This window comes from Acipenser ruthenus, chromosome 3, assembly GCF_902713425.1.
Source record: "Acipenser ruthenus chromosome 3, fAciRut3.2 maternal haplotype, whole genome shotgun sequence".
Lineage (NCBI taxonomy): Eukaryota > Metazoa > Chordata > Actinopteri > Acipenseriformes > Acipenseridae > Acipenser > Acipenser ruthenus.
In genome coordinates this window covers 58,626,848-58,651,844 of record NC_081191.1, presented here as the reverse complement: position 1 = coordinate 58,651,844, position 24,997 = coordinate 58,626,848, and the positions used below count along the sequence as shown (strand labels likewise).

The window sequence follows — 24,997 nt, the reverse complement described above, 5'->3', positions numbered from 1 at the left end:
GTTATGAAAACATACCCCAATACATAAATCATCTGTGTGTGTGTGTGTGTGATTTGTTGATCAAAGGTTTCAACACTATGACCAGTTAAAAAAATCCAATACAATGCTCCTTTGTTCTTCAAGCAACACTATTTTTACACACAGTATCAAGAATTTGAAGCTGTTCGTATTGTTGAGCAATAAAAAGGCGCCCGCTACACATTACCATCCAATAGCAATTAGTAGTCTCTCAGCAGATGTATGCCGTGTTTGGCTAATTAAAACCTAAAAGACATACCAATCACAGGAAGTGTTCTTCAAAAAGAGATACATCATCAAAGGGGAACAAAGGATGAGGTCATAAAAAGTGGTATAAACAGCTTGAAAGTGTTGTGTTGGTTAAAGATATGTTGCTTAATAAACCACACTGCTGCAGTGCCTAAGGGTAGAAGATCTGTGGTTTATATTTATATAAACTTATTTATCCAAACAAATATATCATTGTTATAAGAATAACACATTTCAGTAATATAAAATAATAATTCCAGTATTTATTTATTTTTGTATTATTTCCCAGTTAACTAGGAGTCTGTTGGCAGTTGTTGATAGCATAGTTCTAAAAGTGACAGGAAGTCAGATTTTACTACAAACAATGTATGTTTTGGGCACGAACATGCTAAGCCAATTTATGGCCATTTAATTCACATTTTTTCCAACAGCAAGTTTGGACTGTAGCTTTGCCAGTGAACAATGGTCTCATTGACTAATTCTTTCCCACCAATTGCCAATTCTAATTCTAATGGTCATTGCATGATGCATTTAATTCTGGTAGAAATGTAGTGAGGCCTATATAATGGCACTTTGTGTAGCAGACTTTTAGTCCTTTATTTACTTTGTCATACCTTTGAGAAGAATATATCCCTTACAGAACACATGCTACAGAAACCAGTTATAGCATGTGTTATTACATTTGTAGTTCTCGATAATAGCGGAGGAATACTGTGGCAATCCAAATCTTAGCATCAGCCCTAAACATTTAAATTGCTAGAATTCCATTCTGTTTCTACTATAAAATAACATGCATTTTGTGATCATTGACCGTTAAATATCATGTTATTCTTTCAAAAAAAAATCTAGCTCCTCTTAACCAAATGAGAATTCCTATAAGGGTTGACCAATTCTGCAATGGTTTAAGCCCCATGCACAATAATGTCCAAACTTTTATGGTAAGGTGGTACTTAATTCTTTTCACACCCTTTAGCATATCATGTTTTTAAATTTGGTAGGTCGATATGCAGTTGTAAACCTACAAATAGCTACAGTAACTTCTCCTTCTGGTCACATCCTGTATCGCACAGGCAACAGCATTTTAAATTCAATCTTCTTCCTATGCCATAGATAAGATATTGTAGAAACTAGAGGAAATGTGATGCAAATGTATGCTTACAAGTCAATATATCATGATCACTGGAAAATAGTGAAACACAGCATTTAAAACTGTGTACTGTGACACAAAGACCCATATCTGCAACCTAAGTCCTGTAATCCTTACTGAAACAATGATGTGTGGTTACCTTGTTTTACTGCTGGGGCAACAGTGTGGAGTAGTGGTTAGGGCTCTTGACTTAAGGTATACACACTTTGCACAAAAGACAAAGACTTTTAGACTACCATTTTTTCTGTGTTATGATAGTAATAAAACGGTCAAGAGGAACATACAATGACAATGCAGAGCAGACACCCATTAGATCCTAAAGTAACAAAATATATATATATTTTTTTTCCAGGGGCCAAAAGGACCACTTGGACCAAAAGGAGAATTTGGCTTCCCTGGACGTCCTGTAAGTACAGAAGGTTTTTGCAGCGAATATATATATTAAGGTGGTAAATGTCCAAAATTATGAAGAAATAGATTGCTTTTCAGACATTTACCGGCTAATCTTATGATTTACCAAAGCTTATTGGTAACTGCAGGTATACCATTGGGCAGCAGTGTGGAGTAGTGGTTAGGGCTCTGGACTCTTGACCGGAGGGTCATGGGTTCAATCCCTGATAGGGTACACTGCTGCTGTACCCTTGAGCAAGGTACTTTACCTAGATTGCTCCAGTAAAAACCCAACTGTATAAATGGGTAATTGCATGTAAAAAAAAAAAAAATAATAATAACGTAACTGTATGTAAAAAAAAATAATGTGGTATCTTGTAACAATTGTAAGTCGCCCTGGATAAGGGCGTCTGCTAAGAAATGAATAATAATAATAATAATACTGCTAGACCAAACTTTACAGGGGTTCTGAACATTAATTAGACTAGGACACATTAACTCACCTCATCACTTAAGCAGTACATTAAAACAGAGTCAAGTTTGTAAAAAAAAAAAAAACACATTTATTCAATGAGCATGTAACAGCATACAAATACAGGTTACCTCCAAATTACTGTTACAGTACAACTGTTTTTATTTAAAACACAGTCAGTGCCTTTTTTGACTGTAAGTAGGAAGACTATTCTTTTATTAAAATGTAATGTAATTTCTTAATCATTTTCAGGTTTTTTTTTTGTTTTTGTAAAACCTATAATAGAATATTTATTAAAAAATATCACGGCACCTCTGTTAATCTTTAATTTCCCAATTATCTTATAAAACACTACTTTTAGAAAAGAAAAAGGCAATAAATGTGTTTTTATACTGTTCCTTTAAAAGTAATTCCCATGATCTCTTACACCATGAGATTACTTTTATTAAACTATGTGTCGTTTGTTTTCATTATATTATGTGCTGTTAATGTATAAATAAAAGCCATCGTCTATGTAATTAGACCTTCACAGACCATCCTTGTGTTTGCAACACAACCCACTGAGCTGAAGCCCTTTCACAATTATCAAGACAAGTCCTTTGTGGGTCAGGTAGAACAGAACCCTCAAAATATTAAATAGTGAATGCAGTGCACATAAATTGACTGGAGCCATAAAGTATATGCTGTTAGCTTAGTTCTAGGTCAGTCATGATACCGGTAATTTCCCAGAATATATTATTTTGTCTTTATATGGGAAAAACACACAATTATAACAGAAGAAATAAACAAATAGCATACAAGTAACTCCCAAGCACCCGCAGATATCTTTGTTTTAAATATGAAAGGAAATGATGAGACTATCCCTCTAAACCCTACAGCTGCTGTTTGTCAGATCATAAGGGTAACAGTTCATGAGCTCCATTGTGCAGTGCCGTTACCATACCAACAAAAAGCACATTTTGCTGGTATGTTTCCTTCATATGCCACTCAAGGATTGCTTACTGAGGTATCTTTTCTTTGGCATCTTTTCGGCTAATTGTATGTGGGTTGAACAATATCATCATAAAAGCAATATTTACATCTTTCAAAAAGCTAAAAAAAAATTGTCAACTTTGTTTTTCTTTTTCTCTGATGAAATTGTGTGCCTAATGTTTGCAAGCAGCTGCTCGAGTTATTTTCTCCTATGGTCATGCACGTAACTGTTCTCAATACATAAAACAATGAAGTTGTTGGAGCAGCTGCGTGTGTGTTGATCTAATAGTCTCCCGCTCTGCAGCAGGGAGGCCTGCCCTGTCACTGCCATGTCTCCTGCTCGCCAGGCTTCACAGTAATTGGAGGTCTGTCGAATTCCATTTCTATTCGAGCCATGCCATATCATTTTTTGAGGCCTAAAAAAAAAAAGAAAGATAACATTGTAATAATATTTTAGTACCATTATGCCAAGTACTGCCCTTATAAAATTTTACCACAGTAAAAGCATAGCAAAGTGTAATAAAGCCAAGTGAAAGCAACGTGAAACATATGTAAGCATTGTAAAGAATAACAAGGTAATGTAAAGTATATTAATAATCATGGCAAATCAGGGTAAATGACGGTAGATGCCAGTGCTCCAGATAAGCCGTGTAATAGCTGCTTTACTCGTTGAAAAATATATATATTACATACTATATTTAAACTGAATGCGTAAAGAATATGCATAGCAATTTTGCTGTTTTGCATGCAGTATCTAGAGAATCGATCTGAAAACTGCCAGAAACACGTGACCAAGAAGTTTGTTTTTTCATTAAAAATCATAATAATAAAACATATGGTTGAATCTACTCACTTGCAATGCGTGTTTGTGACTGGTGAATAAGCGACTGGATTATTCGGCACCGTCTTAGTCCCCCTCAACCTAACCTACCAATGTATCTATCTGCCAACCACATTTTTGGCAGGTAAATCTATATAATAAATACAACATTCTGTGTTTAGAGAGAGTTGGGATGCTTTATATTGCAAGGCGATCAATAAGGAATACAGTATTATAATTTACAAATTATAAATTACAAACATTAAACAGCTAAAAGTTACTTGAATGAATATGCAAGGTCGCTAGGACCAGAAATACACAATGGGGGAGCTTCCATGTGTGGTTACTTACATGTGGAGTGATGATGCGCTTGCAAGTTTGGGAGAACAGCTCGAGAGGATCAGGTTTGTGGCCGAAAATAAAAAGTTATGTCTGATGCCGTACGCTGAGAAGATCTGCCTTACAATTTAAATCCAAACAAATTCAAATAATGAACTTACACATCGCAGCTTTTAAAGTATTTTTTAAAACGCTTACAGTATACATATTAAATGCTGAAGAAAGGTCAAAACGCAGATCAGCAGCTACATTGACATCTGTTTCATCCAATGGAAGCACCGAAAGGTTTTTTGTTCTTGTTAAAATACAAGTCAATTGTTTTTTTTAATCCTAAAGAAATTAATTGCTGTTTTTTATTTCTAAACTAAACTAAATGAAAAATAAGGAAATTGCATCTTATCACTTTCTTTGCTGCAGCAGCCTGAGAAACCACAGGAGAGTAGCCCCTTCAAGAGTTCAACGTGGTTTATGCAATTTACGCAAGTCAATCACGTACTCTTTGCACTGTGTTACGCGATCTCTGGTCATCATATGAAAGTACTGTACCCCAATTAATGTATTTTGCTGCCACTTTGACAATCGGCTTGTAGGGTCAGGAAGTTTGGCCACCCCTGACATATTTTATATATGCATTCTTTCATATTTTATGGGATTTTTTTGGCATAATAACTAATCCTTTTCAGCCAACCAGAACGCACAACTTACTTAACGTGGACTTTGATAATATTACCATATTTTAATTTAAGGTATCTAATGTAAGGTTAGTGCATTTGGTATATTGAACTCCTACCATGAAGGTTCTGACATGACATTTCTGCCATCAAATGAGTAGATGGGTATCTGGGGGTCAAACTGGCCTCCATTGCCTGAAAATATTGACATCCAGTTGTTGAAGAGCACTTCACCCTATAAGAAACAAAACAGCCTGGTTGAGCAAGTATAGCACAAACATGTTCGGCACTTACATTTTTAAAAATCAGATTTAGCTAGTGCCTTCATTTTAATCTGTGATTGAATGTTTTTAAAGCACTTCCCAGTAAACAGACTTCAATAGCTCAGCTAGTAAGGTGCCAGTGCAGTGAATTCATATGCATCATTAGGTAGTTTGAGTATGGATTTTAATTACCTTAAGATTGACAATAGGCATGTTGAATCTATCGCCTTTCTTCACAATTGTGGCTAAATCCTGAAGGTGAGAAGAAAGGAAGGCCCTGTATGTTGCCATTAGCCCCATGGCCCGCGCTTGCTGGAAGCACTGGAAATCAGCTCCACGTATTCCTCGCATGTCCCCGGAAAACGGGGCATTCAGTGCAACTAGATGGAGCTGGAAATGACAGAAACATCCAAAATTTCAAGCTTGGTAACATGGTAACTGATGTGCCATAGCTGCACATTTGTAGTTGTTTACTTACTCCAGGTTGTGTATGAACTGTGTGTGGAAGAAGATTGTATCCAGGAAGGAAACTTTGAATCTCCTGGAAAAAAAAAAAAGATTAGCATTTTACTTTACTTCATAATTATATCACAATACAAAACAATAACAACAAACTTATGTCAAAAAAAATGTATTATAAAACATGTTAATGTATGTATGTATGTGTACATGTACTGTATGTTTCTATATAACAATATGTCTAATATTTCGATTTAAGCTGACATGTTAACAAGCATTCACAACTCTTCAATACAAATCATTTCAGCCAGTATCTAGTAAAATCCATTACTTGCATCCATACAGTACATAAACTATTACCAAAGTCTGGTAATATAATATGTTTTAAAATGTTCAATTTAACTTACAAGACCTGATGCAGCTGGAAGTGATGGGATTTCACTTGGGAAAGGAATTAGTTCACCTAGCTAAAGATAGAAAACGGTTTTTAAAAGCATTATCAAACACAAATCAAACAATTGAACCTAGTTTGTTCGTCATTCATAAAAATAAATTCTTTCCAATGTTTCCCAGTATGCATGGGAATTTAAGCATTTTCTAGGTATATTACATGGTTTTATAATTTTACCATTATTACAACACACAATATAAAATCTAGTAAAAAGGGGACAGCAGCAGTATAAAATAGGAAAATATAATTTTTGCGTACATTGATGTATTCAATACAGCATATTTTTGGCAGTGTAAATGTTTTGTGCAAATAAAACATAGTTACCAGGACTTTTCTCCAGCCTTGTGGCACTCGGATGTAGACTTCACTCTTGTCTGTGACATATACCATGGTGCCCTCTGCTGTACGATATGTTTCCTTCTGCAGAGCTTCAATGTTTCTGTATGTTGATGTCTGTAAGCGGTAAAGAGTAATGACTTTTTAATAGAGTAAGAAAACAGATAAAAATGTTTTTTTTAGGTCTGCTGGGCATTGGTTGGGAATTAGACAGGTGACAACAAAAACAAAATAACCTGAGACTGTTTTCAATAATAATACATAGTTGTTTTTTTTGTCTCTTGGCTTTTTTGACAACTGTTAGGAACATGTTTATCAACATACCTTAAATAACCTTAAAATAACACATTAGTTAAAACTTGGTCCAAATTTCACACCATGCTGTTTTTAGTTTTTTTCACTTACTGGATTACCAACTCCAGATGGCCCTGGCTGTCCAGGAGGTCCCGGAGGTCCTGGGATCGCAACAGCTGACAACAGAAACATCAACACTGTGTGATTTACTGATTACAGTACGTGGTTATAATGGCTGCTCCCAAATGAGGGCTGGTGCTCACCTGAACCGAAGAGGGAGGGTGGACCTGGTGGCCCTGGGGGGCCTGCCGGTCCTGGTCTTCCAAACCCTGGTTGTCCCGGCACACCTGGCACTCCTGGCGACCCTCTGGGGCCAATAATAGACTCGCCTTTGGGTCCCTGTGAGGAACTGGATGTCATTATGCGAACACAGAGCAGCATGCTCTACAGTCGTAAAGCCACCAATATAAAAGTAGAACTAAAATACCCAGTAAAAAGATATTCTACATTTTCATAATATTTCATTTATTTCCTGTATTTTATTCTGTTAAGTGTGTACCACTTAGACCATTATTTACCATGTTTAAAAACCATTCTCCCAAAAATGCATCTGAAGATGGGGAAGGATATTAGCATTGCACCGTGCACTGTGCAGGTATAGATAAAACATTGCTTAAAAAGACCGTACAACACTGTACAATCCTTACCTCATTTCAAAAATGCAGTGTTGAGAAGTCTTTTCTAAGATGCATTTTTGCTGCCATAGTTAGAAAGCACAGAAGAAAAGAAACCTTTTTCATATACACCCATGGAAAAAACAAACCATGCAGGCCAAACAGCACAAGCAAACCTAGATTACAAATGTAATGATCTCGGAGGAATAAAACAACAGTAATGGTAGACTAGCAGGAAATAATTTGACTGTTTTGAGTAGTTTCTGTTTTTGCACATGCTTTAAATTATGGCCCCAATTCTACATTTATTTTAAGATAATGTTGATTACAGCATCTGCTGCAGGAAACATGACTTACAACCAATCCAGATCTTCCAGGAAGGCCAGGAGGTCCAGAAACACCTGCTTCACCTTTCTCCCCTTTATCACCCTTATATCCAGAATCTCCCTTCTCACCCTGCAAAGTTGTCAGTTGTCAGTTCCAAAATAGATATACACTACAGTACATACTATATACGCAGGAAAGAAACATTCCATAAAGAATGTAACATACCTTAAACTCGTCAGGATTCCACCAGCCTGTGAAAGGATGAAACACATTTTTTAAAAGGCTTTTAATTAAAACGTATATATATGCTGATGAAAAAAAAGGCTAGCCAGTCCATGACATAAATATCAGAATCTAAAAGCAGCCAGTAACTAAAATATGAGTTTTGAGGGGTTAATGAAAGGGGAATGGCATATGAGACCAATTGGTTTGTAAACATAAATTAAATAGATCTGTGAAGATCTTGTATCATTCAATGGCCAGAGGTTAAAACTTGTGGCAGTGAAACTATGTGGAAGTGTTTACTGGACAGCTCTGGTAATAGAACTTGACTGAGAAAATTATATAATACAGCTGTACACCCGATATTAGAGAGACTGGGCTAGTCTGCTAGTTTTCCAGGCCTTTTAAAATCCCTGACACGAATAGCTGTTGAAGACTGATAACTTAGAAGTCACAGTAAAGGGAGTAGTGAAACAAAGCATTGCGAACAGCAATGTTACAGTAATTTAGGTAGTTTAAATGCTTCTGTTTTAGCATTTTAAATAAGACAGTTGAAATAGGAAAACAAGAATTAGTATGACAAAGCTACTAGAACAATACTACAAATATAATGAAATGAGGGTTTTGAATAATCAGGTTTATACATTTCAGGGCGGCAATATTATGATCATGTTTAGATCATTAAAATAGATTGCAGTGACTTTTAAACAACTTCACCCATTATGCATACCCAAACTTCATTACCTTTTGGTCCAGGTATTCCAAAAAAGCCATTGTCCCCCTTTTCACCTTTAGAGCCAAACAATCCTTTTTGTCCTTTTGGTCCTATGTAAGTAGGAAAGTAATACAAAAACATGTTAAGAAAAACCATGTAGAGGTTTTTGTATGATGTCAGAGGCCAATTTTGTCACAAGGGCAGGGCATAAATAGGCAACTATTACTACTCTACTCATTACATAAAAAAAATAATGACTCTTGGCACAGGTGTCTATTACATTTGACCCTATTTTGACTTTTAAATGTAATGCATGTAAAATAATGCTGCTGGGAATGTTTATTATTATTATTATTATTATTATTATTATTATTATTATTATTATTATTAACAATACATTTTCCTTAGGGTAGCTTTTGACTAAATCGTTAACGGGTGAGGAAAAGAATAATGAGGTACAAAGTCACCAGTATATAATTTTCCTCATGAATTGGTTATTTACCAATTTTCGGTTTCTTTTTTTGTTGTTGATGTTTGTAATCAAATGTAGTATAATTCACCCTAATGTTATGAATTCTACAGTCGCTGAGTAAGCCAACTGAACTGTTCCAGCTATTAGCTTGGAGTTTCAGGAACCAACAACATTCAAACATGAGTTTGACAAACAAAGGTGGAGAAACATACAGTAACTGATTATAAATGACTCACCATGGGTAAATGTGGGTTCATGTTGCGTTTCTTTATTTCCATTTACCTAACAAAATACATAATCATAAATAAATAACAACAATATCCAAATACAGATTTCAGTATGTCACTATAAAGGTGTTTTTTTGTCTGAAAATCCAATAGACAATTCTTATGTAGTGTTGCAGTCATGTTAGATTTTGTCATGCAATTATATTTTATATAAGCAACAAATGTGCTGCATTTGATTCATGTTACAAATCATTTATATTATATGATTCTCTGTAGTCTAATACTGTTTACAAAAGAGAGAATTAAGTAAGGTTTTTGTTTATAGAACCCTGGATAAAATGTCAAACCGTTGTGTGTTCATGTGTAATGTGTACAATGACAGAGAAGTTTCAATAACATTTCTTAAAATGCCCTTTATTTATTTATTTGAAACTCAATTTATCGCACCCAATGATATCAGTGAAAGGTATCAGACAGCTAGCATTTATTGTACTACAAAGGGGAGGAGGATATGACTATATTTACATATAAATAAAAAAAGAATGATGTTGCAACTGACTTGCTAAATTCAGTACGTCCAGATAGTTTCATTAGGAAAAACAGATTTAAATTTCCACACTAATTATATTACTTTTCTTGGTGGTCTGTTCTATATTTACTGAATGTTTAGATTGTTTTAAAGTACATACAGTATAAAACAAAACAATGATTTAACAATGATTTAAACATTACTTTAGCCTGTTAGTTTTAAGTGCACTTTAAAGATCTGCATATGGCATGCTGTAGTATTCTGTTCAGTTTATATATATTATTCATCATCATGCGTCATGCTTGTAAAATGTGTTAAACTATGCCTTGTTTGGGTTGAGGTTAAAAGAAGCAACAAGCTTGTCTTCTCATTCCTTACTCATCACCTGCAAGAAGCAAGTCTGAATGTTCAGATAACAGATTTAAATTATCTAAAATTATGAGTGGCACCTTAGAACATGTTTTCAACAATTTGGAGAGGCCAGGGACTCAAGAAAAATAAGTTTGTACAGTACTGTAGCCATTTTAAATAAGTTTGTACAGTACTGTAGCCATTTTAAATAAGTTTGTACAGTACTGTAGCCATTTTAAATAAGTTTGTACAGTACTGTAGCCATTTTAAATAAGTTTGTACAGTACTGTAGCCATTTTAAGCAGACAATCCAAGCTGCACTTTCTCTTCATTAATCTTGATACAGCAGGCCAAGATTTACAAGTGATCTGAATGAAACTTATCAACTTTCTTTTTTAATTCAGATAATTGCATTTGCTTATAACTACATTACATAATAAAACACATCATTTGAAAAATCTGTTTTTGTACAGCGTTTGACAATTTTCCCTTAGCATCTGTTATCTGTCCAGACTTGTAATTGTGCCTCATATATTTAAAAGATGTACAGAGAAAGAGCAAAGCAAAGAGACACACAGGCACTTGGAGATAAGAGCTTTCCTTGAAAGCAATGTACTTGCAAACTTAATCTTGACATAACAGAGCGACTTGAAAGGGTTCACTTTCACTTACGGGAGTTTTGCAGTGAGGTCTGGGAGGGACTGGAAAAACTGTCTTTAAAATTGAGGAAAATGATTGGTGAATAAAAGGTGAATCAAAAATAGAACACAAATAATTGGCTCTGAGGAAATAAAAGGGTGAAGACAAAGACAGCAGCCACAGTCAACGAGGAACATAGAACTTACTCCTTTAATGGTGATGGCTGGACCTGGGGGTCCAGGTGGGCCAGGCAGGCCTGGAGGTCCCTAGAAATGGACAAGCGAATCACATTATTAAAAACACGGATACACAACTGTATGTACCTGTTCATAAAATATTTCTGGAACTCCAATACCACGTTTTCTGAGCAGATTTAACCCGAGATGTATATGCTCATATATCAGATATCAAATTTACTTTCCAATTGATTTTTATTTTCTTCAGTAAGATGCTGGTCTCTGTTATGATGGATTCACTGCACATGCCTCCTAAGAGGCTTTTATACATATCATGGTTCATACTAAGATTGGACAGCATTGGTGCAAACCAGGAAATTAATAATTCAAACCTGTAAAATAATTTGAAACCTGTAAAATTAGTATTTCTTGTAGTTTATAGCAAATTGAACCTTCTTGTGTTACTAGTCTAATAGCAATAAACCTCTATTATTTAGTAAAATGAAGGTGACCAACAATAATTTAGTACCCCAGTGCTATAAATATAATATACTTTTCATTACATGTGGAATACACACTGAGACAACATGCATACTTCATAGAGATAATTCCAACCAGCTCAGCAGGAATAGCTTGAGAAATAAAGTATAGTGACTTGATAAGATTTGATAAGATTTAATTGCATATGCTGTTCCTCGTATCAGGAAAAACACAATTACAAAATGCTGAAACCAAGGTCAAATATATTACATATATACTACTATATCAGTTGAATTTTAAATGCTTAGAGTTCTATTTTGAAGCAAGTCTAAAGACAAATGCTAATTCTCATAGACATATCAAATTAAGGAAGCCTGTCAGTAACCCCCCCCCCGTCAGCTCTAGATTCTAAACTGGAGCTATCGGTATAAAGAAATGGCGATGACTGACACATATCAGCAACATGTATGGAATAGTATGGAATAAGAGATGCCAATGAATCGTTGTGTAAGGTGGTATTTAAGACCTTGGTGTAATCAGGTAAGCAAATGAGGTGTTAGTATCACATATAGTATATTAAAATGACTGACTTACAGTATTTGGAATAACTTAGTATTTTCAAGACACATGTAAAAAAGTGTGAAATACAGACAGCAGAATGTGGACAGTCACCTCCCTATATCTCCACAATCTGGCATTCCAGATAACATGCTAAACAATTTTAAAACCAGTTTTCATCACAACGTAATTCGTGTTTTGTCAGATGTATGTACATTCGACTGCTTCCAATATATCGCGTTGCCGAGGATTGGAATATTTTAAAAACTACCAAGAAACAATACGTGTGGGAATGTTAAGGTGTCTGATGAAGTTTATTCATGAAATATTTATATCCTCTCCAAAAAATTGCCTTTTCACTTGCTTCAAGATAAGCTCTTAGTTTTACATTTCTATACAATTTGAGTAATTAGTTTCAATGGCTATTTTTTAAAATCTTAGGAAACAATTTGTTAAAATTCTAAACTTTAGAGCAAGCCCAGACACACAAGTTCAACATCTAATAAGACACTATTCATTAAATTCAAACTTGTGCCTTTATAGCTCACTTACTGGTAGCGTCACAATTTCTCCTTTCTCGCCCTTCTTTCCAGTCATTCCCGGGCGACCCTATGAACAAGAAAAAAAAATCACTTAATTCATATAAATAAATATTTAAAAAAAAAAAAAGTTTGAAAGTTTGAAAGTTTGTTTCTGAAATGTGTGGAAAACAAACTTACTCCTCGGACTTTGTATACATCTCAAATGTATATCTCTGTCAAATGGACTGTAGTTCCCCTAACTAAAATAATTGTAGTACTGTACTATAGGACTACAGTAAAACCTCTTATCCAATCTAATTAGATCCTGGGGGTGTTAAAAAAATCAATTTGATGTATAATCAAATTACTGTAAAATAGATTATATGACATTATTAATCAAGATACCTCCAAAAATAAAGATGACACCATTACATATCTATCTATTTTTAAAATTGTTTTTTAAATTTTTACATTACTGTACACTAATAGAGGGCATGGTAGCACATTTATATGACGGAGTTGTTTGTATGAAAGAATCTAGTTTTTTTTTTTTGTGGAGCAAATATGACACCTGGTGGCCAGACAGATATAATCAGTCTGGAGAAATCGGTCTGGTCTGCAAAGTCCAACTGAGTGGAAAACGCAGCAGACCCAGTCACAGAAAGGTTCTGTATCACCATTGTTCTTTTTTTTTGCTGTGGACTTGTGAGGGTATGTAAAATCTTATTTCCAGTGAACAATCTTATTTGTCTTATAGAACACATGATCCCAGAATGGGTTAAAATTTAAACGTCTGACTCAAAGGGTCAAATACATATATGTTACAGTAAAAGTATGAATATTGGCAAATCTTAAGATTTATAGGGAAATGTCGACATTTACCAAGTAAAGCAGTAAATGTTAGAAATAAACATGATAGCATTTTACTTTGGACATTTACTGGTAAATCTCAAGAATAACCAAGTGGCTTTGGCTAATGACCGAATGTCTTTCTAATCGCTTTTGCGCATTTTAAGGCTTCAGGGGTACTGTCCAAGAGTCTACCATGCTGCAATAAGTAAATATATCTATTCACTGCCTATCTTTGTGGTGTTTTGTGTCATAACCAAAGAGTGACTTTCTTTGAAAAACAATGTCCTAAATGCTTACATTTGCATTTAACAGAATGCTATTTTAAATTGTAGATTGTTTTATACACACATTTACCAGAATGTTGGTTGCTCTACATAAGTGGATCACAATATTGTTCAGTACCATGTTGAATTGCTTGATTGTGCATTACTGTAAGCTCATTAATGATTATTTTGTCAATGGAACATTTGTATGCAGAAATAAATATATTCTTTGACATTAATGATTATTTTGTTAATTGACAATTCATATGCAGGAATAAACACATTTTTCAATGATTTTATTTTTTTAGTAGACACCCTTATCCAGGGCAACTTACAATTGTTTTAAGATATCACATTATTTTTTACATACAATTACCCATTTATACAGTTGGGTTTTTACTGGAGCAATCTAGGTAAAGTACCTTGCTCAAGGGTACAGCAGCAGTGTACCCTATCAGGGATTGAACCCATGACCCTCCGGTCAAGAGTCCAGAGCCCTAACCACTACTCCACACTGCTGCCCAATGATATACCTGCAGTTACCAATAAGCTTTGGTAAATCATAAGATTAGCCGGTAAATGTCTGAAAAGCAATCTATTTCTTCATAATTTTGGACATTTACCACCTTAATATATATATTCGCTGCAAAAACCTTCTGTACTTACAGGACGTCCAGGGAAGCCAAATTCTCCTTTTGGTCCAAGTGGTCCTTTTGGCCCCTGGAAAAAAATATATATATATATTTTGTTACTTTAGGATCTAATGGGTGTCTGCTCTGCATTGTCATTGTATGTTCCTCTTGACCGTTTCATTACTATCATAACACAGAAAAAATGGTAGTCTAAAAGTCTTTGTCTTTTGTGCAAAGTGTGTATACCTTAAGGACAGCACAATACATGTGATCGATTTACAAGTGTTTGAACGTAAATCATGAAAATGTTCTTGCAGAAGTGTTTATTTCTTTAAAAAATGATTTCATATTTATATATTAATTATACATTGTACAAATTACTCTAAGAATGAACAATTTAATTTAATTATTAATATAGAGGAAATCTATTAAATCTGGCTCATAATACATTGTACTCAGGTAAAATATACTTAAAAGCTATACCATTGGTCCTCGAGGTCCGGTTAAACCTGGCTCGCCCTAGGGACAGAGAAATAACACATGTTTAGAATAGACATCACCCAAATGGGAGGACTTTGGGGATAAAGGAGGCTGTGTGGTCCAGTGGTTAAAGAAAAGGGCTTGTAACCAGGAGGTCCCTAGTTCAAATCCCACCTCAGCCACTGACTCACTGTGTGACCCTGAGCAAGTCACTTAACCTCCTTGTGCTCCGTCTTTCGGGTGAGATATAGTTGTAAGTGACTCTGCAGCTGATGCATAGTTCACACACCCTAGTCTCTGTAAGTCGCCTTGGATAAAGGCGTCTGCTAAATAAACAAATTATAATAATAATAAAGGGCAGATGGATTCAAATTTATAGTCACCTGAATTCCTTTTGGTCCCTTTGGTCCGGTTAATCCTGCCATCAGAGATCCATCGGCTGCAATGATAGACCCTGCTTCACCCTTTTCACCCTGTAAAAAAAGCAATACTATTGATAAATAAATACTAAAGCTGCAACAATGATTGTCATGGCTTTTCTTTTGAGAGCCCCAATTAATCATTTGTTGATCGATTAATCGCCATGGTGTCACATGTTTTTGAAGGTGTGGCAGGGCTGAGACCTGCCCCTGTATATAGTGTGTATTGGTGGTGGTTTGTAAAGAAAATGTGTTTCTGTTTGATTAGATATGGCAGGGCCGGTTGGAGAAGACTTCCCCCTCTGCCTAATTGAAATATTATGTGCAGCAGGTGGCCAGGTGCCAATTGAATAATTGATAATCAATTAACCCTGGTCACCTGCCTTTAAAAATGGTCTAGAAAGGTGGTTCCTGGTGCAGGACCTCCCTTTTAGTGGGAGTAGCGCACGGCCTGAGATCGGCCACCTTTTATTTACTAGCTTTGTTTTGTAGTGTTTTGTTTTTGCCTTTTGTATATATTCATGTACCTGTGTGTATACATTCTCCCGCACTAGGACTACCATTGCTGATACCCTAGTGGCAGCCACCAACCACTGTAAGTGCTTGTATATAAAATAAACCTGGACGCCTGAGCGGCGTTTGCAACCTCAAATCCTCTGTGTCTGTCGTTTCTCAGTGGATATCAAACTCTTTTGGGAAGAGTCTACACATTGTTTTTTTTGTTTCATTCTTTTGAATAACAAAGTGCTCTCAGCATATTGAGATTATTGTTGATTTATACTTGTCCAACATTTGGTTAGGAAATTGGTTGCAGACTGCATATAGAATAAATACAAGACACATGTTTGCTGCATGGGATTTTTCAGCAATATGTTTTGCGTTTAAACTTGAGACATTCTAATTCAGAGATGTGGCACAGTATACCCACTGCTGACATGGAATATTGACTGCTGAATGACACTGATCACTGAGGTCCGGAGAGCACATACAGAAATATGCATGGTTTTAGTACTGTCACAAATCAGTTACTGGTGATTCAGATGTATAATATCCCAACATTTCGGTACGTTTAACATATCTTTGTCAAGGGAAAGTGTGTTGGAAAACAAATTGTGGTGGTACTTATAGGCTATTAGTAGTTGTACTCTGGGCCTATTCTTTCCTCAATTTATCTCCTTCATAGGATCTTTTATTGAAAAAGGTTCACACAAGAAAAGTAATTGATAAACTGAAAACTCACTCTTTTAATATATTTTAATATTTTAATCTATCTATATGATATCTTATTGAATGCATACATATGAAGAATGTTTATTTATTATATATTGTGTATGTATTTAATTTAAATTCTAAATCTAACCATTGGCAGATATTTTAAAATAGAGGTAAAACTAGAACTAAGTCAAGTAAACAATCAATAATGTCTCAAAGCAGTTTGAAACATTTGTCTTTGGGAAGGTTTGGTCAAGTGCAGATCGATTACACCCAAAATAAATAAATAAATAAATAAATCTTGGAATTACCTTCAGTCCTGGAGGTCCTTGTACGCCTGGAAAACCTGTAGGACCTTTAGGTCCTCTTGGTCCCTACACATAGAAACGTTTGTTTTATATTAAGAAATCATAATTAGACACTATTGTATTTTATTTCAGAAAGAATGAACAAAATGACCGAATCAAATAGCTGCCCACTGCTGTTTTTTTTTCTATTTAAATATAGTGCCCAATTATTTTACCCCAATTGTCTCCCCAATTTAGAATGGCCAATTATGTTACTTGACCACAGCAATTCCCCACACAGCCCAGGAGAACTGAAGGTTCCGTGAGTATCGTCCGATCAAGCCAATTTCCTTTTTTACACCCAGGAACTCGAGAGCGGATGTCAGGGAGCTACCAGACTCTGCAGGACAAAGGCCAGCCCTGCAGGTGTCCACCTTTGAGTTCACTGGACACCTGGCCAGCAGAAACAGTTCCTAACAGTTTTGCCACCCTAACCTGCAACGCTCCCTCCAGAATCCCCAGAGACTGGCGACTTCCCACAGCCAGGACACGAACCTGCGCTCCATGAGTGTATATGACTCACTCTGCACACTACACAGCAATCTTTTTACCAGGTGAGCCACTCAGGACCCATCCACGTTTTAACATATACAAAGACACTGCAAAACCAGTGTACCTACACACATGTATAAAATCAACCAACATTTTATTGTACTATACTCAAATGCTATCCAAAAGGTTTTGAGAAGGCTTTTTATTTTCTCTTTTTTAAAAAAGCCTGAGGGTAGGTATTTACTGTTTTTGTACCTCACCTTGTGCAGAACGTGTTCCACACCACATTTTTGGTTAATAGAAAAACAAGAAATAAATGCTGTATAGCATTGCACAGTATAGTACCAATGATCTGGAAGCAAGGCATGACATTAGTGATTCTGAGGTTTATAGTAAACACTTACTGTATACTGCTTGGACACTTTATTAGGACCTGGACCTATAGTATTCGTTGGACCTTCCCAAGTAAACACCAGGGCGATGCCAAATCCAATCGGGAAGACAGGTCCTAATAAAGTGGCAAAGTCATATACTGTACTCGTCCCTCCAAAAAGTATTGGGAAACAAGAGTGTATACTGTACCTTCATACATAAAAATCAAAAGTGACAAACATTAAACACACCAATTTAAATACTTTTGTGGCTGACTTTACAAACATACAGTGTATGATTTGAAGCCTGAATGTTCAAGATATATTTAATATATAATATGAAGGGTGTGTTTTGAATTTGATTATTCATTTTCTTTTGGTTGCTTGCTATTTAGATACTCGGTACTATAATGTTTTATAAGGTTTTGTGATAAAACATATAAAACAAGCTTACAGGAAATCCTGCTCGACCAGGAATGCCTTCAGGACCCTGTAACATGCAGACGATAAACAGAAGCAAGTAGAACAGGCAAATGGTTATGTTAAAATGTGTTTACTACCATTTGAACAAATTACTTTTAAATGCATATATGGTCCATCTACAGCACTGTCTCTAAGAAGAGTTCCAAAGTACAGATAAAGCCACGGCAAGCTCTCCATCAGATATATGATACCACTAAAAACAATAGCAAACACCAGCGAGCATAATGTACATTTTGGAGTTTCTTCCTTTTTTTTTTTAATTGACATGTTTAATATATACATACTTTGTGTATGTCCAGAAAAGGGACATATGTGCAAAACTGTCCTAGAGGTACATGAATGACAGCCAATCAGATTACAGGGGTTATACCTGCAGTTATAGAATCAAACTAAACTGGCTAGTTCTTTGCTGCAGAATGGTATATATCCATATTTAAAGTAACATGCTGCTAGTTTGTGGCTTAACTTGAAAAAATGTAAAATAAGTTTGTGAAGAAAAAGTATGATCATTCCTTTAATAGAGAACCACTGGTAAGCTGTGTAAAATGGGCAACGCATTGGTGTTTTTGGAGAAGGCATGCAGTCAGTTTAAACGTTAAATGATCAACATGCCAGCACACCTGTGAACAGAATGAGCTTTTAAGGCTACTTTACATAGCCAGGTACTCACAGGTGGTCCTCGGTTGTCAGTGAAATTAAGTAGTCCTTCAGTATCGTTGAACATAAGCTGGAAAGACAAAACACTTACTTTTAAATAACTTTCCAGGTAGTTTCTTAACAAGAGTTGTATTTTTAGTTTATTACAAGCACCCTATGTGCAAAGAGCAACTCATGTGTGACACTCATGACTGATCTTTAGTTTAGTTACATCTAGAAAGAGACCAGTGGAGTAACATTATATTATTTACAGTAATACAGATTCCATTAACAAAAAGCAAATGGGATAGAAAAAGAGCAGAAGCTTGCTATATTTTTTTTATAAAAGAGTTACTTACATCTTGCAGGGATATTATTTGTCCTGGTGGTCCGGGTAGGCCGGGTGGGCCTATTATACTCTTTCCATCCTGCCCAGGTTCACCCTGCATAACAGAAATAATGGATGTTGTTAAAACAGCCCCTCTTAAATTATTTTAACCAGCACAATGAACAGTGTAAACACAATTATACCTTTTGTCCTATATCCCCTGTTTCTCCTTTTTCTCCCTGTGTATAGAACAAAAACACAGTTTGTTAGACAGCACACGTGGGGACAACAATCATTTCTGTTGCCATATCTTCTGATACCACTGTACTCAATTACACTGGAACCAAACATATTCAAGTAGTACTAGGGCTGCAGTGATACTGTTATATTGTGCCACAGAAATTGTTATCATTTGTACTGTTTGTCAAATCAGTTACCGCAATATTACAGGACAATGGCGCGGATAATGTTAGTAAGTCAGAGATATGTAGCATCATAAAAAAGTTAACGACTAATGAACAAATAAAAATATTTTGATAATAAAAATATTTTGACTTACAAAAAGTCAATGACTTACAAACAAAAAGGTAACGATGTACAAATAAAAAGTTAGCGACACACAAACAAATTCCAAAACGTAAATAACTTTGAAAATGGAACAGCTAAGTGGGTAGGTGTTCAATTACTGTGATCTTGGACAGCAATGTGTATTGGTCTTCGCACAGTCCCTGGCTTTTTTTTTTTTTTAATATATTCAGTAGGCCTGAGATACATAAAAAAATCTACTTGCATTAAGTTAAGTTCAGAATTTTAAAACAGGCAAGTAGCCTAGATGTAATTAAGAGCATTTACATGTGTAGCAAGAAGTTATATTTCCACCCAGAAAACCCTTTTTTTATCATTAATGATATCTTTCTGTGGATCAAAAGTATAAAATTGGAACCATGTGGGCACCTGAGTGGCGCATCCAGTAAAAGCACTCCACCTAGAGTGCAGGATGCGCCCTATAGCTTGGAGATCACCAGTTCGAATCCAGGCTATGCCACTGCCGACTGTGGCCTGGAGTTTCCAGGGGCCAAGCGCTGCCCAGGCGGGGAGGGTTTAGGTTGGCTGTGGAGTCCTTGCAGTGTGAAAAAAGTGGATTGGCTGACGGCACATGTTTCAGAGGACGCGAGTGCTCATCCTCGTCTCTCCCTAGTTAGTGTGGGGATGCAGTGGTGAGCCGGGTTGAAAAATTGGCCATTCCAAATTGGGAGAAACTCGGGTAAAATGATTGATTGATGATTCCAAATTTAGATAAAAAAATGGAAACATGTTTGGTATGCCTTGTATTGAAATAAGGACAGTGTTTCATAAAGCGAATCCAACTTCTGAACAACTGGATTGTGAAGCTGCGTTTCTGACTCAAATACCTTTCCATTTTTAAAATTAAATAGTTTTATATTAATATGAGAGGTGTGTGCATAAAAGGGAAAAATTTATCATTTTTACCGTAGTCTTTCTCTTGACGGGGAAGTGTTTACTTTCATTTAGACAGCAATACCAATTATTGATATTATTGCATATCATTTAGATGATCTGCAATGATTGCAACAATTGACTCAGCCATCTCAATGCCATTGTCACTGGTGAATAACACAGTGTGATAGCTCATATTGCAACTAATAGTATCGCAACAGGACTTCGGATAGAAGTCATGCTAAAAATGTCTAATGTTTCACAAGCAGAAAACAACCAACCAACCAAGATGTAGAAACACAACTGACCCTTTGCCCTGGAAGTCCAGCCACTCCCAGTTGTCCTTGCTGTCCAGGCAATCCTGCATCACCCTGAGGGAAGGAGAAGGGATGATTAAGACTGGGATTCAACAACATTCTCTGTGTATTAACAGAAATGTTCTTCTCTTTTCCATTACATAGAAGACCTCCGACACTCATTCACTGTTAGAGATGCTGGTATTTAAATCTGCCACTTTTTCAATGCACATAATAGACCTGAAAAATCAAGCTAACACTTCTTAGAGCGTTGCTCTGGTCACAAAGAAGACATAGACCATATAGTATCTAATTCAGACTACACATATTACACATAGCGGTTTACATAGTGAATCTAAATCATTAAAATATAAACCTTACAGACAAAAAACTCAAATACTGACATGTGCTGTTGGATGTTACATAATTTTAGAGTAAGAGTTTCCAGAAAATTTTACAGGGAAAATGCTCTAATTTAATTTGACATTCATGTTTTAGTGGTATAAGGAAAATGACTTACCTTTTCGCCGGCTATACCTGGAAGGCCAATAGTACCATTTTCGCCCTGCAGCAAACAAATAAAAATGATGACCACACTGATAAGCATAAATTACATTTGTTTCTACTACTTTTAGCTGAAAGACCAACCAAAAAATGGTTACTTTGCAATTTGCACTAATGTAATTACCCAATTCCTTAATTTTACAGCAGGCTGAAGTTAGATCCAACTTCGTTGTTCATTGTTGTTTTTTTGGATAACGAGAAATGAACTAGTATGTTGTTTTTTCAGCTTTTGAATAACGGAAAAACAAACAATGTTTGTTTCGTTGTTTGTTTTTTATCTGTTGAATGGTGAAAAACAAAACTGGTTAATTTCTTTTTTCAGCTTTAGAGCAACACAAAAGCAATAATGACCAGCTTGTTTTTCATTGTTCATTTTTTCATTTTTCAACTTCTGAATAACAAAAAATGAACTGGTTCTTTTTTCATTTTTCAACTTTTTAATAATGGAAACTAGAATGGTTAATTTTCATTTTTTCTGTTTCAACTCTCAAATAATGGAAAACAAACTGGTTATGTATTTATTTATTTACTGAATTTATATAGAGCTTTTTATACAAAAGTATTGCAAAGCACTGTACAGTACATAGCAGAAAAAAAGAACAAACCATAATACATTTGTATAGCATGTCACACATACAACTGCCACAATCAGACCATTTAAATAACAGATTTAAATAACAGTATACACAGAACAAGGCTCAAATTTGCAGGCTGTGGGCGACCAAAATTGGTCTCTACGATCATATATTAATTAGCACTCGTCATCGGCTACTGTGGGGGGTGGGGAGGTTGACACAATTAAAATGTGGTTTCGCCTTGGAAAAAGACTTCTCTTGTACATAGCGCTGCCGCAAAACACTAACGCCACTTTCTATGTCAAGTTCTCGTTGCCATCATGTGAGCCGCCAGAACTGCAATAGTACACGTCATGTGACTAGGGCTGTGGGATGTTTAAACAGAATCTGTGAAAATGGCATCAAAACCAAGTTTTTTTTTTAAAAGGAGATTGAAAACATACCGTCAAACTTACAGCTGGCTGAAAAAAGAGGAACGATTCGATGGCCCTGTTCTCCTATATAACCTGTGCATATCCGCTGGAGAAAAGTTCGCTGGTAAATCCGATATGCTTACCGGCTGTACTATGTTTAAAAAAGATACTCTTGACAAAGATAACAGCAGTTCGCACAAAGCTGCTTGTGATTTCTGACACGAAAACAGCAAGGTCTTATAATAAAAGCAGTGGAAAAAGCTGACTCCACAATTGATGACAGAACACTTCCTGAACTAAAAGCAAAATTTTCCACAGCCTACACAATAACCAAAAATTTGTACTGTGGCCGAAAACACAGAAGAAAAACTGGGTACCTATCAGTATGAACTACATGTCTGATGTGAAATGTGCTAAGTTTATTTTTGACAATAGCAGAATCACTGGAAAGCGACACTGAAGAAATAATTTTAAAACAACGTTACATATCTGTACTGGCTGATTGGGGCACAGACAAGGGCATTACTGAGAAAGAAGTGGTGTGTGCAAGATGTGTTAATGCCAATGGCCAAGATGTAAAATTTGTCAGACTGCAAGCTGTAATACATGCAAATGCCAATGGCATGTTTAGTTCCATAGAAGAGGCTTTTTCGTCACTGGGCAAAGCTACTATTAACTTGATGGAAAAATAGGTGGCGTTTACTGTCGATGGCGCGTCTTAACATGGGCTCGGAAGCAGGTGTACAAGCTAAATTAAAAAAGAAAGCCAGTCACATAGTAGATTTTTGGTGTATGCCCCACAGGCTTGAATTGGCAGTATCCGAAAGCTTAAAAGAATGTCGTCTTGCTACAACCGTTATTGAAATGAGGTACTTGATATACAAGATATTCACTTTTCTTGCAAGAGTTGAAGTCAGAGGCTACAGAATTTGCAGGCTGTGCATATTCAGGCGAGGTCTGGACGTGCTGTTGCACACAGGGCCATAACCAGAGCTGACATTCTACCGAGGTCAAACTTAGGTTTCAAGCTATAGCTGGCAGTATTTATATGACAGCTTTTTATTTACTATTCAAACTCCAAATCTATGTTACACAGCAAACCAACAGAGAAAATTAAGGAGTCTTTTATACGTTACGAGAATTTTGTATAGCATTGATGATGCTAAAAAACAAGTGAGGACATGACCTCTGTGTCCTCATAGCTAGTTACAGCCATGGTTGCACAGTAATGAGGCTAACATGATAACTGACGCGGGACAATTTGCTGCTACTATTACACACATGAAGCACCTTGCATCATTTCACAACAAAGCAAGGGAAGGAAGAGCAAAAAGGTGAGTTTTAACTTCTTATATATAATAGAGTAATGAAGTATGAGGGTGGGGGAGCAAATCTTAAACTTTTTTTCAACCCGTTATCTATACACTGTGAAATGTATAGTGCCGTGTGAGCAAGTCTTCAATGCTATGAATCGAATAAAAACAGACGTGCGTTGTTGTTTCAGCACCAGTACTACATCGAATCTGATTCGAATTGTAGCTGAAGGTCTTCCCTTGGAGGTTTTTGACCCAGAACCAACTGTAAAACTGTGGTTGAAAAACTCTGAAAGGGCAAGAAGATGCAATGACATAAGTTGGCCCACATCTGAGGAATGGTGTAAGGGACTATGGGGGGATGAGCAGATTCGAGAGTAGCGTTTAGCATCTCTGCCAGTATGTCAGTTATACTGACAGTGTATAACAGTACTATACTTGTGTTGTTGGGTTGTTAGAGTTAACGTATTATAGTTTTAACTCCAGACAGCAGGTATTTTGTTTTATCTCAAGCTGTTGTAGTTCAACTTTCAATAAGTTTGGTTATTTTTTTTTTCATTCATTCCGTCCCTGCTGTGTGCTAGAGTTCGCCTCCTCCTCCCCAGCCTTCACCTGCTTTCTTGGCTTCGTCTACACTGCCTTCCTGACCATGGTTTCCCTTCAGTCAGCCTAAGCAGCAATTTGAAAGTTACATTAAAACCCACTAAGACAAGAAAGCCATTTTATAACAGTGCATTTTTAGTCTTGACTTGAATAATGTAACGGTCCCAGCTTCCCTGACAAATGAAGGCAGAGCATTCCATAATTTAGGAGCTCTACAAGAAAAAGCCCTACCTCCCGTGTTGCTTTTGTTGTTCAGCAGCCCCGCATTCTGTGATCTCAGAGTGCGGTTTGGAAAATACAGGGTCAGTAACTCCTGCAAATAACTAGGTGCTAATCCACTCAACAGCAACATCTTAAAATCAATTCTATACAGCACAGGGAGCCAGTCTAAAGAGGCCAAAACAGGGGTAATATGTTCACTTTTCCTGGTTTTAGGCAGAATTCTGGCAGGTTATATTCTGAACAAGCTGCATGCGGGATACCACACG

General features: G+C 36.1%; 1 protein-coding gene across 5 annotated transcripts in view; it reads right to left on the bottom strand.

Moving 5' to 3' along the window:
• Positions 1 to 2,349: 2,349 nt before the first annotated feature.
• Positions 2,350 to 24,997, bottom strand: part of LOC117394468 (collagen alpha-1(XV) chain-like) — a 145,619-nt gene continuing 122,971 nt past the window's right edge. For 3 of the 5 annotated variants that reach the window (XM_059014358.1, XM_033992799.3, XM_033992800.3), the window contains 25 exons: positions 21,562 to 21,606; positions 21,054 to 21,116; positions 19,491 to 19,526; positions 19,319 to 19,402; positions 18,994 to 19,050; positions 18,295 to 18,330; positions 16,942 to 17,004; positions 15,383 to 15,472; positions 15,003 to 15,038; positions 14,554 to 14,607; positions 12,804 to 12,860; positions 11,244 to 11,303; positions 11,071 to 11,112; positions 9,528 to 9,573; positions 8,849 to 8,929; positions 8,108 to 8,133; positions 7,913 to 8,011; positions 7,145 to 7,280; positions 6,993 to 7,057; positions 6,576 to 6,704; positions 6,208 to 6,267; positions 5,820 to 5,882; positions 5,534 to 5,731; positions 5,198 to 5,313; positions 2,350 to 3,664 (listed from right to left, as the gene is read on the bottom strand). In XM_059014358.1, coding sequence (XP_058870341.1) covers positions 3,448 to 3,664; positions 5,198 to 5,313; positions 5,534 to 5,731; positions 5,820 to 5,882; positions 6,208 to 6,267; positions 6,576 to 6,704; positions 6,993 to 7,057; positions 7,145 to 7,280; positions 7,913 to 8,011; positions 8,108 to 8,133; positions 8,849 to 8,929; positions 9,528 to 9,573; positions 11,071 to 11,112; positions 11,244 to 11,303; positions 12,804 to 12,860; positions 14,554 to 14,607; positions 15,003 to 15,038; positions 15,383 to 15,472; positions 16,942 to 17,004; positions 18,295 to 18,330; positions 18,994 to 19,050; positions 19,319 to 19,402; positions 19,491 to 19,526; positions 21,054 to 21,116; positions 21,562 to 21,606 — 1,959 coding nt within the window. In that variant the 3' untranslated portion in view covers positions 2,350 to 3,447. The remainder of the gene's footprint in view (positions 3,665 to 5,197; positions 5,314 to 5,533; positions 5,732 to 5,819; positions 5,883 to 6,207; positions 6,268 to 6,575; positions 6,705 to 6,992; positions 7,058 to 7,144; positions 7,281 to 7,912; positions 8,012 to 8,107; positions 8,134 to 8,848; positions 8,930 to 9,527; positions 9,574 to 11,070; positions 11,113 to 11,243; positions 11,304 to 12,803; positions 12,861 to 14,553; positions 14,608 to 15,002; positions 15,039 to 15,382; positions 15,473 to 16,941; positions 17,005 to 18,294; positions 18,331 to 18,993; positions 19,051 to 19,318; positions 19,403 to 19,490; positions 19,527 to 21,053; positions 21,117 to 21,561; positions 21,607 to 24,997) is intronic. The other 2 variants (XM_033992802.3, XM_033992801.3) reach the window with 2 other exon arrangements.